The sequence below is a fragment of the Nelumbo nucifera genome, chromosome 5 (assembly GCF_055504915.1).
Source record: "Nelumbo nucifera cultivar China Antique chromosome 5, China Antique-T2T, whole genome shotgun sequence".
In the NCBI taxonomy this organism is placed as follows: domain Eukaryota; kingdom Viridiplantae; phylum Streptophyta; class Magnoliopsida; order Proteales; family Nelumbonaceae; genus Nelumbo; species Nelumbo nucifera.
In genome coordinates, this window is record NC_142653.1 from 52,349,948 (window position 1) to 52,363,002 (window position 13,055).

Below are 13,055 nucleotides of genomic sequence, written 5' to 3' on the forward strand. Positions count from 1 at the left end.
CTATAATTATTAATAATTCATAATTATGAATTATTAAATAATACTAATTAATATAATAGTTAATAATTAATTAACAACTAATACTAATTAATTAATTAATAATTAAAATTTAATTTGTAACTAATACTAATTATTATAATAACTAATTCAAAATTCAAAATTAATAATGATTATGAATTACTTATTATCCGTTTGTAATTCAATAAAGAAACATTATTAAAATTTGCTATAATTATTAATAATTAATTAGTATTTAATAATAACTATGAATTAATAATCATTAATTATTAGTTATTATTTAATAATAATAATAATAAATTAATAAAATAATAAGTTTTAATTAATTATTATTGCATATGAGGCCCTTGAGTTATAAGGAAGTAGAAGTGTTTTGTGTTTGGGGGGTATCATTAGAAAACAAAAAAAAAAAATGTAAGTTTCCTCTTTAAGGGATAAGAGATAAGAGGAAACAAACAATCATTTTCCTCTTAAAATTGTAAGATTCCTCTTAAGAGGTAAGAGTTAAGAGGAAACAAACAGGCCCTTAAGATCAATTTGAAAGAATTCACATATGCACCCAATAGCATACCCCAATTGTGTATTAAGAACACCTCCCACTAATAACTTCGGAAGACGTTTCCAATGCACATTGAGATGTGCATGTGGACGTTTGTTGAGTGCCCTTTGTGGGGTGTAGATGTAATATCAATTTGAAAAGAATACAAATACAAATATGTACATACAAATGTATTCATAATACAAGATTTCTACACATTCCTATTTGTACACCTTCAAAACTTAACCTTTCAAAATTTGAATTTTTTGCCTCAACCTCCTCCATTCAGCTACCTGTCTTCTTGTGAATAGCTATCAAATAAAAGTGTTCTTCTTGCTCTTCCCGCCCACTTTGGTAAAGCACTTTTAGCTCTTAAGTCAGGTTTGGGTTCAAGTCTGATTTGATGTAGACCCAAACAAATGATTGATCACCTCCTTTGTCTGTGGGAACTCCATCTATGACTCTTCGACAACATTCATCGATGATGTTTGGATCTCTGTATCTTCTCCACTCTTACCTATACTTCTATTGCTTCTAGCCTTCTATATCTCTTGAAGGGCTTCTCACCTGAGTCTTATAGGTTCATATAAAATCAAAACCTGTTTGAATCCATAGACCCTCATCACCACCACCAACCTTCGAGAGTTTCTTCCTAGTATTGGTAAAATATAGGGTAGGAATTCTGACCAGATAGCTACCACATAAAGAATACCTTTAGATAAAATATTTTTCACCATTGGAATCGATGACGTGCAATTAAGTGCAATCTTAGCTAGCGTTGTTGTTTTCTTGCTCTCTTTCTCAATACAAGCTCGAGTAATTTAAGCATTGGAGTGCTCACCCTAGGTCCAAACCCCCGAACACTTTATTCTCTCTCTTGTAGATCAGTTCGTCCACCTCAACACTCATCGTCTGAGTTGTCTACTTGAGCAAAACTAGCACAAAGCTCCCCTACTGTTTCCATTGTACTGCTACTCCAAAGATGCATTGGAAGCCCATAGACTCTTATGCAACACAAAGAAACATTCCATTCATCTTCCATTACTCCAAGAGCATTCTTTGCAACCAAACTCTCAAGACATGCTCTGTTTCATGAATCAACAGCAAAAAGACAGAGCATTCCTTGAGGTAGCTTTCATACTCCAAGGAATAAAAGAAGACCCCATCTCTCTCTCTCTCTCTCTCTATATATATATATATATTAAAATTGGTCTATCCATGTCAACATGTCTCTCCTTTAAGAGAAGTTATTTATTAGATAACTTATGAGTTGAGACCTTAATAAACACTAATAAAAAATATTAATTGATAGTTTTAAAATGCCAACAATTAATTAAAAATCTAAAAAATTCTAAAAAACCTAAACATAATTAAAATACTAAAAATAATTTAAAAATATTGAAAATTAACAATATTTTATATTAATAAGGGTATTTACTAAAAATAAAAAAGTACAATTAATAGTATTTTATTATTAAAAATAACAAAAATTATTAAAAAATACCCAAGCAAATGGTATTTATTTAGTGAAAATAATTAGTGGTATTTTTATTATCTATGGTATTTATTTAGTTTTTTAATTTATTTTTCTGCAAGCAAATGCAAATTAATTTTGTAGTGACTAATATGCAAATATAAATGATGAAAATACCGAAAATTATTGAAAAATACTCATATGCAAAAATTATTGAATAATATGAAAAATACCAAAAGTTAATTAAAAATCCCAAAATTCTAAAAAACCTAAAGCTTAATTAAAATACTAAAAATAATTTTCAAATTAAAGTAATTGTACTTTATTGCAAAAAATACTAAATAATAATGAAAAAAATAATGTATTTTAATTATTAATAGTAATATAATTAACAATAATTAATTTTAAACTATAATTAATGGTAATTATAATTTAATCTATAAATAGTAGAAAATTACATTTAATTACCAAAAAGTTTTATTTAATAACCAGAAAATCACATTTAATTAGTTTTAGCTAAGAAATTAGTAATATTTCTGAAAATATGATAATTTCCTGAAATTATTGTATTTTAAATAAATACAATAATTAAATAAAAATCATAATTTTATAATTAACATGGGCTTCTTTATCAATAGAAAATGTACAAACCCGAGCCCAACCCTTATATAATATATATATATATATATATATATATATATATTATAAACACTTAAAAAACACTTAATTTTAACATAAACACTCATAAACATGGCCGAAGACTTGGACCACTAGTTCTTGAATTGCCCAACAATTCGATTGAAGAGAATCCCTCAAAGGACTGGATTTGAATTTGGTTGAGTAAAATGGATACCACAGCATATTTGGCATTGTTGGAAAGCCCGATATCAAATGATAATGGAAAAATATTGATATCAATAAAGCTTTCAATCATTGTGGCATTTCACTCTTAGATTGATGGTTTAGTTCTAACAACGAACTTTTGCTTGTACTTTTGGAAGAAAAAAAATTGAATAAATACTTATTACATAAGTACTTAGAAAAATGGAAATTTATAAGTTCTTATTTTTAAAATAAATATTTATTTTAGACTTATTTTCTAAACAACAATAAGTACTTAATAATGACTCAAACAAATACTTATTTTGAATAATCACTTATTTTTAAACATTTTCAAACATGACCTTCATCACCCGCCTTGCAAAGCTCACAATTACTTTCATATATTTGACAGAGAAGCTCATTAGCTCACAATGGTCGAATGTGCATTAAACAGAACATGAAAACAAGAATTATGGATGGCAATTCGTGAAGGCACCAAAATTGCTTCCAAGTTTCAGGCAGAAGTGCAATATGATTATTTGAAGAAGATTGCTCACTCTGCAACAATTTCAAAGTTGATGTATATGTAAATCTTCCATGTGGAATTAACATGGTTTTAAAACCATTATTGACCCGGGCGATCAAATCGTTTGACCTGAACTGTCCGGTTTTGTTTTATACTTGATCCAGGATTTCTCAAAATAGCATTAACTTGTCAACGAATCACTGACCTAAATGATTGAATTGTTAAACCGGCCATTCCCATGAATGATTTATGGGACACTACTATTTTAATTATTTTTTTTTAATTTTTCAAAAATTTTATGAACTCATTAATTTGAATCATACGGCTGAACCATTAACCCAAAAATCATTGACCAAAACGGTTGTGTTTCTGAATCTTTCGAATTAGAGGGAAGCTCCAAACAAGAAATCCCAGTCATTTTGGTGAGGGGAGGTATAACTTGAATAAATGAAACTAAAAACAAAGGGATCATACAAGGACAACATTGGTATAACTTGAGTCTTTTACGTCTTTTTGGTCGAACAGTCAAACTCTACCCCATGGAAGAGTAGACGGGACACATGTTTATCAAATTAAAACAACTACCAGACGAGGCACGTGTTTATCAAATTAAAACAACTACCACACGAGGCACGTGTTTGATCCCAAGTCTCTACTTCCACAGGTCAGAGATATTCTTAATACATGGCTGAAAAGCATGAGAAAAGGTTTTGGCATAATTATGTGAGTACCAAATTCAGTTTCTACTTTCTAGTATTTTTTAATGACTTTTTCTAGTTGGGACTCCACCAAAGTATCAATGCAGGCAATAGAAAATAATTAGGCAGACTAAACAGACTTGTTAAATCAAATTATCCTTTTCTAGCAAGAGCCTATGACTATAAATTGGTGGGTACAGTCATCCTTCACTCATAATCAGAGGTAAAACCAGAATGGAGATAGCAACAAGAGTACAAACCTTGGCACTTAGAGGGTTGAGGGAGCTGCCGGCGGAGTTTATCCGGCCAGCTAATGAGAGGCCGGAAAACAGTAAGGCCATTGAAGGCACATCAGTGCCTGTAATTTCACTCTCTCAGCCAACGGATGTGTTAGTGAAGGAGATGTCGAGTGCATGCAGTGAGTGGGGGTTCTTTCTCATCACTGACCATGGCATCTCTCCTTCACTAATCCAACGTCTCCAAGATGTTGGCGAGCAATTCTTTCAGCTCCCACAAGAAGAGAAAGAGAAGTATGCAAACGATCCTTCTTCAGGAATGTTTGAAGGCTATGGCACGAAGATGACTCGCAACCTTGAGCAGAAGGTCGAGTGGGTAGATTATTTCTTCCATTTCATATGGCCTCTTTCAAAGATAAACTATGCAATATGGCCTCAGAACCCTCCTTCTTACAGGTATGAATGTTAAATCATGTTCATATAAAGTATCAACTGTTCCATAAATGTTGACAATATTCACTTAATGCAGGGAGGTGACGGACGAATACACACAGGAACTGTTGAAAGTAACCGATAAGCTGCTGGAGTTGCTCTCCCTGGGACTTGGTTTGGAAGGGGAGAAACTGAAGTCTTGCTTGGGTGGTGAAAAGTTGGAGCTTGAACTGAAGATAAACTTCTACCCACCATGTCCACAGCCTGAGCTTGCGTTAGGGGTGGAACCCCACACGGATATGTCTGCTCTCACCATACTTTTCTCTAACAATGTCTCTGGCCTTCAGGCGTGGAAAGATGGGAACTGGGTTGCTGTTGATAACATACCAAATGCACTCTTTGTTCATGTTGGTGATCAGTTTGAGGTTATTTCAGCTCTCACTCGCTCATTCTCATTTAACATTTGGAAAAGTACAGTGCAATACATTGCATAATTCTGAATTTTACTACAACTTTACACAATTCAAAATGACAAATACCCGTCTGCATATTGGCATCAATTCTGAGGTAGCACCTACTCCAACTGTATGGTAGGGTTAAGGATTCTTAGGATGTGCTGAACATTCATTCTCATATTTGCAAGTAGGGGTGGATTCGAGCTAAGCCAAGCCGAATAGTATGGGACTCGAGCTCAGTTCGCCTAAGAAGTACAAGACTCGAGCTCGAGCTTAAACTCGGCTTGGCTTGAGCTCGATTTAAGAAAAAATATTTCATAAAAATTAAAAATTATATATCGGAGGTTGGTTTAGGACTCCTTCACCCTCTGAACCGATCAAACTCTGATACACCCACATATCAGAGAGGTTCCGGAATACGTGTAGATGCTTTAAACCTTAATCACCAACATTTGAATGAAAAGACATCTAAGGCCTCTCATTAACTAGTCGTTTTACTGTTGTAATGGCCCTTCCTTTTTATTGCAGGTACTGAGCAATGGCAAGTACAAAAGTGCTCTCCACAGGAGCTTGGTGAACAAGGAGCACTTGCGTATGTCATGGCCTGTGTTTTGTGTTCCACCATTAGATGCTGTAATTGGGCCCCTTCCATCACTGATAAATGAAGAAAATCTACCGAAATACACGAGCAAAACCTATGAAGAGTATCGATACCGCAAGTTTAATAAGCTGCCACAGTAGAGAGGCCGCCATTTGGTTAATGTAGCTCACCCTCTCTGGCCAGGACTAAACTTTGCAATCATCTAAAATATTTTCTGCAAGTTTGTAGTATGAGTTTGAATAAATCCAATGATGTATGGATTGCATGATTAGAAAAACTCTGCTGGTTTCACTTTTTCTTTTTAGGGTGGATGAGCTTCAATTCTCCATCCATTACATCACGAAAGAGAGTTACAACCACAGAAAAAAACAAACAACAAGAAAGGAACAACAGAACAAATTAACTAGCACTATCAAGAGATAGGAACGACATCAAAAGCCTGAAAAATCTTCTACAAACTAAATCTTGCAGCCACATGGGTTACCCTGTTAGTTTCTCTGGAACACCACAGGAACCTAGTTGATTTGCCACTACAGCAAACAAAACATTAGTGTCCTTGCAAAAGAAAGAAGATGTCTTGATGCCAAGAGTTTTCATTCGGATTCATTCCTCACAGAACCATATTCATACTGTATTTACAATCATTTAGAATATGTCTCCATGAATAAAAACATACGAATACAGAGATCTTTTTGATGCATGTATGGCTGCAAAAGACTATGAGCATGATGTGAGAACTATTTTGTGAGGGCTGAATCCATACTCATTTTCATCATTATTATAATAGATTAATTGATCACTATTGTTTGATTTAAACAAAATGCTAGCGGGGAAGCCCTTGTTCACAGAGGCAAAATAGAAAAATGTCAAATGCAATTTGGAGATATAATAATAAAATGGACAAATGACTTTTAGCCCCCCTTCACAAAAGGAAAACTCCCTCACACTTGTGCCATTAAAACCCAGCGGCTAATTAAAATGCCATATAAACCCCCACTCGGCAGATATGATATACGTCTAACACTTTCAATTTTTTTTTAAGAAAATACCATTCCGTACTCTTCAATGCATTTCTAATATTAATTTGGGTATCCATGAAGGCGGCTTTTCACTTGTCCTTTGAAAAAACCATAAGCACAATTTCTCCATAATATCAAAACATCTTTTCTCTCTCAACGATACAGAATTTCAACAAAATTGACTTTAATTTTTATGAACAAATTAAACAAGTTGTCTTAAGCATAATTTCTCCATAATATCAAAACAACTTTTCTCTCTCAACGATACAGATTTTCAATAAAATTGACTTTTTATTTTTATGAACAAATTAATCAAATTGCCTAAGTGATCTTAGTTATCTGAGACATAATGGATTTCTATCCACACGTCATAACCAAGAATAGCCATTTGACATCGGCTCTAAAATAAGAAAATTTAAATTTTCATAACACTGGTACCATAAGAAAGTATTGTCGAGCATTAAGAACCGACTACTACATGTAAGGCTGTAATTGGATCGGATTCCGATCAGATTTAGAAATATTTGAATCCGATCCGATTATTGAAAATTTTCATCCAATTCTATCCAAAATTCTATTGGATTTGAAGACTTAGGATTTGAATACAAGTTAAAATGGACTCAGATCGGATTCGGATTTAATCCGACTCCGCTTTAATCCTATAAAATTTAAAAAATTAATTACTTTTCACTTTTAATATATAATAAATTAATATAAATAAACAGATTGAATAATATAATTAGCATGAGAAAGGGAAAGTGAAACTAACTAGTTTTTCATAGGTAAGGTCTAAATATGATGCTTGGGTATCATCATGAGACATGAATAAGAAGTCAATGGAGGTGGGGTGAGAAAGTTGAATAGCTAATCTACACATTATAGGAGATAAAGATGTGAGAATTTTCTAGAATTGGTTGACATTCTGACCTGCTACATCTGCATCCCTGTTGGGTTTGGTTTGGTTTTGTGTTGTTTTCTAAGTGAGACTTTCTTGGATAAATAGGTGAATGATCGATTCACCCATTGCGTGTTAAAAAGCCTTTTGATTTAGTGCTAAAAGCTTTCAAATTAGTGATTGATTTCTTAATGGAATTGCAATCCATGGAACCAAGATCTCCAAAGTTTTAGTTTTTGAAAGCCTAGTTGCTATTTTTTGCAGGAGGACAAAGCTCCCCCAGAAGTGGTGCCGCTTCTCATGAGGGTTTGGGTTTGCTCTCGGGATTGTTCATGAAACCAGGAAAGAAGCACATGAACATAACAGTGCTGAGCAAAACTTGCAACTCTTGTAGAGACTGGACATTTTTGTGTGTATAGGTGTCTCCGGTTTGTCTTGAGAGTAATTGGTTTAAGATCTTACCACCAATAACTTTGACAAGGCTCTGGGATAACTATACTAACAAGAGGTTTAAGTTGATAAACACCTTTTGTATGCATAACTGTGTCATAGAAGTTTGGATTGAGAGAGAACTATGTAATTTATCAATCAATGTGGGGGATTGTTGGATTTTAATCTCATAAGAGATTAAATCCAATGGGTTTGATTGGTCAATTACATGAGAAATTGCACCTGCACACTTGATTGAAAAATCAGTTTTTCTCTTACAAAAACCTAGTTTTGAACTTGTATCACATTGGAAAATTATAAGTTTTGTTTTCAGTATTTCAATAGGAGCTGATTTACACTCCTTAGAATTAGTAGAGGAGAGTATGGGGATTCGATACCACGCAACGCGTGTGCGGCGCAATGAGGCGCACTTTGCGCGCACCCGCGTGGCTCGCAATGGACAGCTTTGGTTTTGGTGCGTTGCTGACCGTTGATCACCGTTGATCTCATCAACGGTCACGATTCGATCGGGTGTGATCAAGAGGCACAATCTAAAGTTAACAGTCACCAACTGTTAACTACTTTTTAAACAGTCACAATGTTTGAAATTGTGACTGTTCAAAGTGTTTTCTCTAAACCAACACCTACATTTTCCTCATACCTCTTCACAAATTATTTAAGGAGCATGAATCAGACTCCAAATCACACAATTTCGAAATTCACTCTCTCTCTCTCTCTCTCTCTCAGTCCGATCTGCTACAGTCTCACATAAGGTTTCTTTGGAGGCTCTTCAACTTTGCTGGTTGCAGATTCTCGCCCAAGGCTCTATTATATCCTGGGAACGAATTTGCTTCTAACCCAGCAGCAAACTCAGTAAAACTTAGTGGGGGCAAATAACGTTCTAAAGACAGTGTCTTTAGACGCTTCTCAGAGCTTCTCCTCCACAGTTACATTGACCCCATATTCTCCAACACTATATTTAAGTGAAATCCTTGTAGAAGAACTTTTGTGAACCATGTGAATGTATCGGATTGTATTTGCAAAAGAAAATGAAAACTGGGACGTCGACAATTGTGTGATATGTTTCCTCTAAAAAAGCATATCAATTGCGTGATATGCGTCTTCAAAGCATTTGGCACAGTTCTAAGCTTAATTTTCTAGATTCAGTTTTTATGATATTTTAGTTCGTTTGAATTGAAAGGATACAAACAACAGTTCTAACATTTTATAACTAAAAATTACAAAATAAGAAAAAAAAAACTTATGAACCATACTCTTGCAGAGGTAATATCTTAATGCAAAAAATTAAGAAGCGCCCACTAGGAATCATGGTAGTGATAGCAACAATTGCCTTATAGCAGCTGTCAATCCAAGAGTTTCTGCTATGTCTTGAAAACAAACATGTACACAGAAGACAATATTGTCCCACAACTACTACAAAATAACTAGAAGATGCTTACCCATGTGTCCTAAAAATCGTAGAGATATAATTATGTACCTAAAAGTTGAAAAGAATTATAAGATGCCATACAAAATCGAAACCAGGGGTTGGACCATGACATCAGAAATAAAAATCCAAGGAATGGAAGTAAAGTTATCAACATAATGGAAGATTTGATAAATGGAACTATGCAGTTTAGGTATTCAAAAGATAAATAGAAGAAAAGTGTAATTAATTGTGATGCCAACCAAAATGAACAAACAATAAAAAGATAATATCTTCATGATACTCGAGGTCTTGATTAGATAAATAGAGCATCTTTGGTGTTATTTAATATTTGAACAAGTTCAGCACTTTTGATGTTAACATGGCAAAACGTCTCTTAATACTGTAGGGACATTATAGCATCCTCTTTGGGAATGAAACACATTCTATGCTTCCCTTTTAGCCTAAAATCATACAATTTAATGACAATTCTTTTTTTGGATTTTTAGAGAGGGAAAAGTTGGTCAATGAGATTTTGATTCCCATTGACAAAGAAACCCATGTTCTTTTCTCAGATTTATGTAGGGACTAGAGAAAATTTATTTTTCTAGGTATGGTAAGTGATACTCATCTCCTAGGTGGGTAAAAATAATTTCCCCACTTGGAGGGAAAGTTACCAATACTTGAATGGGGAAAAATTGCACCTTTTAATATCGGATTTTTATGGCTAAAATAGTCATTGCCTTATTTACATGGGAAATAAAAGAATAAGTGTAAATGAACTTACTTGGGTAAGTTTTTCTTGGGAAACACTTACCCAGGTAAGTAACTTACCAAAAAGCAAATAGAGCCTTTAGAGAAAGGATCTTTAGTCCCATGCTAAACCAAGGTACAAGGTTCAACATAAGATTTTTTTTTCTGTATTATACATATTCAACTTATTGTCTTGTATCAATTCCCAAAGTCATAAGTTTTAATCAAACAATTTTAATTTGAAAAGCACAACCTTGGTTAGTCATATATACCTTATATTTACGTTATATCCATTTTATGCTACTACTACAAAAAAAAAGAAGAAAAATTGGGTATTTCAGCTCAACTTTTAGGCTAAGTTCCATGATTGACAAATGGTTTAGTGATTCTTTTCCTATATCAAGACAAGGTTTGTTAATTCTAATTGAGTTTAAGTCATGTGACCTCGTTACAATCTCTTCAAGAAAAATTTGTTTCACAACTTTGTCTAGAACTTTAACTGGATCAAGATTCCTGAGTCATGCAGACAACTTGACTCAATCTAAATCACAACTATTGGGGTTAGCTACATAAATCCTATCATGCCATCATGTTCCATCAAGATCCATGTTTTCTATCAAATAGAAAGTCCTTAACATTTCAGGATTTATCTTCATATTGTACATTTGTACTATACTTGATATCTTAGACCAGTCGGTTCTGTATTAGATTTAGGTAAATACATAATCAGGCTATTTAGGTTCAATATGTCTTGGGGATTCAACAGTTTTATTCTGTCATGTCATGAATGAATTTTAGTTGTTGGGGAATGGGAGAGAGGGTTCAATATGACTGATCACCAAACAGAGTAGTGGAAATTCAGGTGCTAATGTAAAACGCCTTGAGCAAGAGACATGATAGAATTCGACACTTGAAATCAGAGGTTGCAACCATATCCCGTGATGTTATCCACATGCTTATGAGGCATGCTGATTTTTTAGACTTTCCACCTAGTGCATGTACTACAACAATAGAAGCTTAGATTGATAAACATATCATGCTTGTTTCTTTCTGTATTTTACATATATATTGCTTGTATTGGTTGATTAGGCCTTGATCAAATAAATCATTGGATGATATTTTGTTATAATAGATATGTAGCAATTTTTGAGAAGCTTTACAAGAACATACATGATAAATAAAATGTGAATTTACCAGGTAATGCTTGAAGACAATGGGCTTGATTCATCCTACCCAACCAACAATTGTTGAAGTGTGATGTGACAATGTTAATGGCATTTGATAGTGACAATGCTAATGGCATTGATTTGTGTTAATCGACCACCGGTGGAGTATAAAACAAGACTAAGATGTAGAAAACCAAAATTCTTTGACTCTTCTTGCCATGGCTCGCCCTCTCACATGCTTACTGCAATCGAATTCAAAGTAAAAAACATTTTACATTTCATTTTTGCCAAGTGTCAAATAAGTGCTAACATGTTCTTCTATTGCAGTTCAGATCTTCTCCTACCATATGCTGTAATGCCTAATTAAAAGGAACAGACAAATAACGAGGACATGTTAAAAAGGAATCAGGGGTGTATTTAAACACGTAATCCTGGAAAAAAAATCAGGGTGTGTTGATGACTCATCCCTTTTTCATTTAATTTTTGGCAAAAATAGGCCTGGCAAAAAACCCGAAAAGAATTCAGCTTGGTTTAGATAACAAGTAACGGCAGTTTTCAGAGTGGGCCCAATCAGGGCGCACACGGAACAATGCTTGGCAGGCATGTTGGAACCAATAACACGGCTGCACTTGGCAACCCCAGATGGTCATGCTCCCGCATATGGATTGCATCCAAGCCGTCCGAGCCCACATACCTACAAATGACCTCAAGTATAGATAGGAGACAACCCCCTCAAGGTAAAGGACTGGAACTTAGACTCAAGAACAAGCACTTCAGAATTCTTAATTTCCTTTGTGGCCTCGTTTGAGTGTTCACACTTCAGGCCTCGTCCACCTTGCACCTCCCTCATACTAATTTGACTATTGGAGCCTCTGCCTCGGGTATCAACCTGTTAGAGACACTAATATCTCCCATCGACCAGCTACAAGCCTATCGGCCCTTAGCAGCCCTTGGTCCTTTACCAAGTAGGGCATGGATCTCCTTGGCACCTTCCCTCAACTCATGGGAACCAGAAAATACCTCGTTGTCACCATCGACTACTTCACCAAATGGGTCGAAGTTAAGCCCCTAGCTACCATCACGACCAGAATGATACAAACTTTCCTCTAGAAGAACATCATCTACCGCTTCGACTCCCCCACATGCTAGTTACTAACAACGGGAAGCAATTAGATGACACGAGGTTCCAAGAATGGTGTGCCTCCCTCGGAATCAAGCAACAGTGTGGTACACTACCCTAAAACTAACGACTAAGCCGGCGTTACCAACGGGACTATCCTAGAAGGGTTAAAGACCAGACTAGATAGAGCCAAAGGCCTCTGGGCTGACGAACTAAACAATGTCCTATGGGCCTACCGGACGACACCTCGGATAGCCACAAAATAAACCCCATTCAACCTAACTTATGGCACTGAGTCCGTCATCCCAGTAGAGATCGGCCAGCCAATACTTCGAACTGAGACGTACAACGAAGCTGAGAACAGCGAAGAACTTAGAACAAATCTAGACCTATTGGGGAAAGTCCAAGAACAGGCATAGATCAGGGTAGTAGCCTATCAACAGAGAG

General features: G+C 34.9%; 1 protein-coding gene across 1 annotated transcript; it reads left to right on the plus strand.

The window, feature by feature from the left end:
• Window positions 1-4,272: 4,272 nt before the first annotated feature.
• On the plus strand, window positions 4,273-6,077 carry LOC104596714 (flavonol synthase/flavanone 3-hydroxylase-like). Its single transcript, XM_010257985.3, has 3 exons — window positions 4,273-4,768; window positions 4,842-5,169; window positions 5,728-6,077. The coding sequence occupies exons 1-3, from the start codon at window positions 4,311-4,313 to the stop codon at window positions 5,938-5,940; spliced, it is 999 nt and encodes a 332-aa protein (XP_010256287.1). The 5' UTR covers window positions 4,273-4,310; the 3' UTR covers window positions 5,941-6,077.
• Window positions 6,078-13,055: the final 6,978 nt, after the last annotated feature.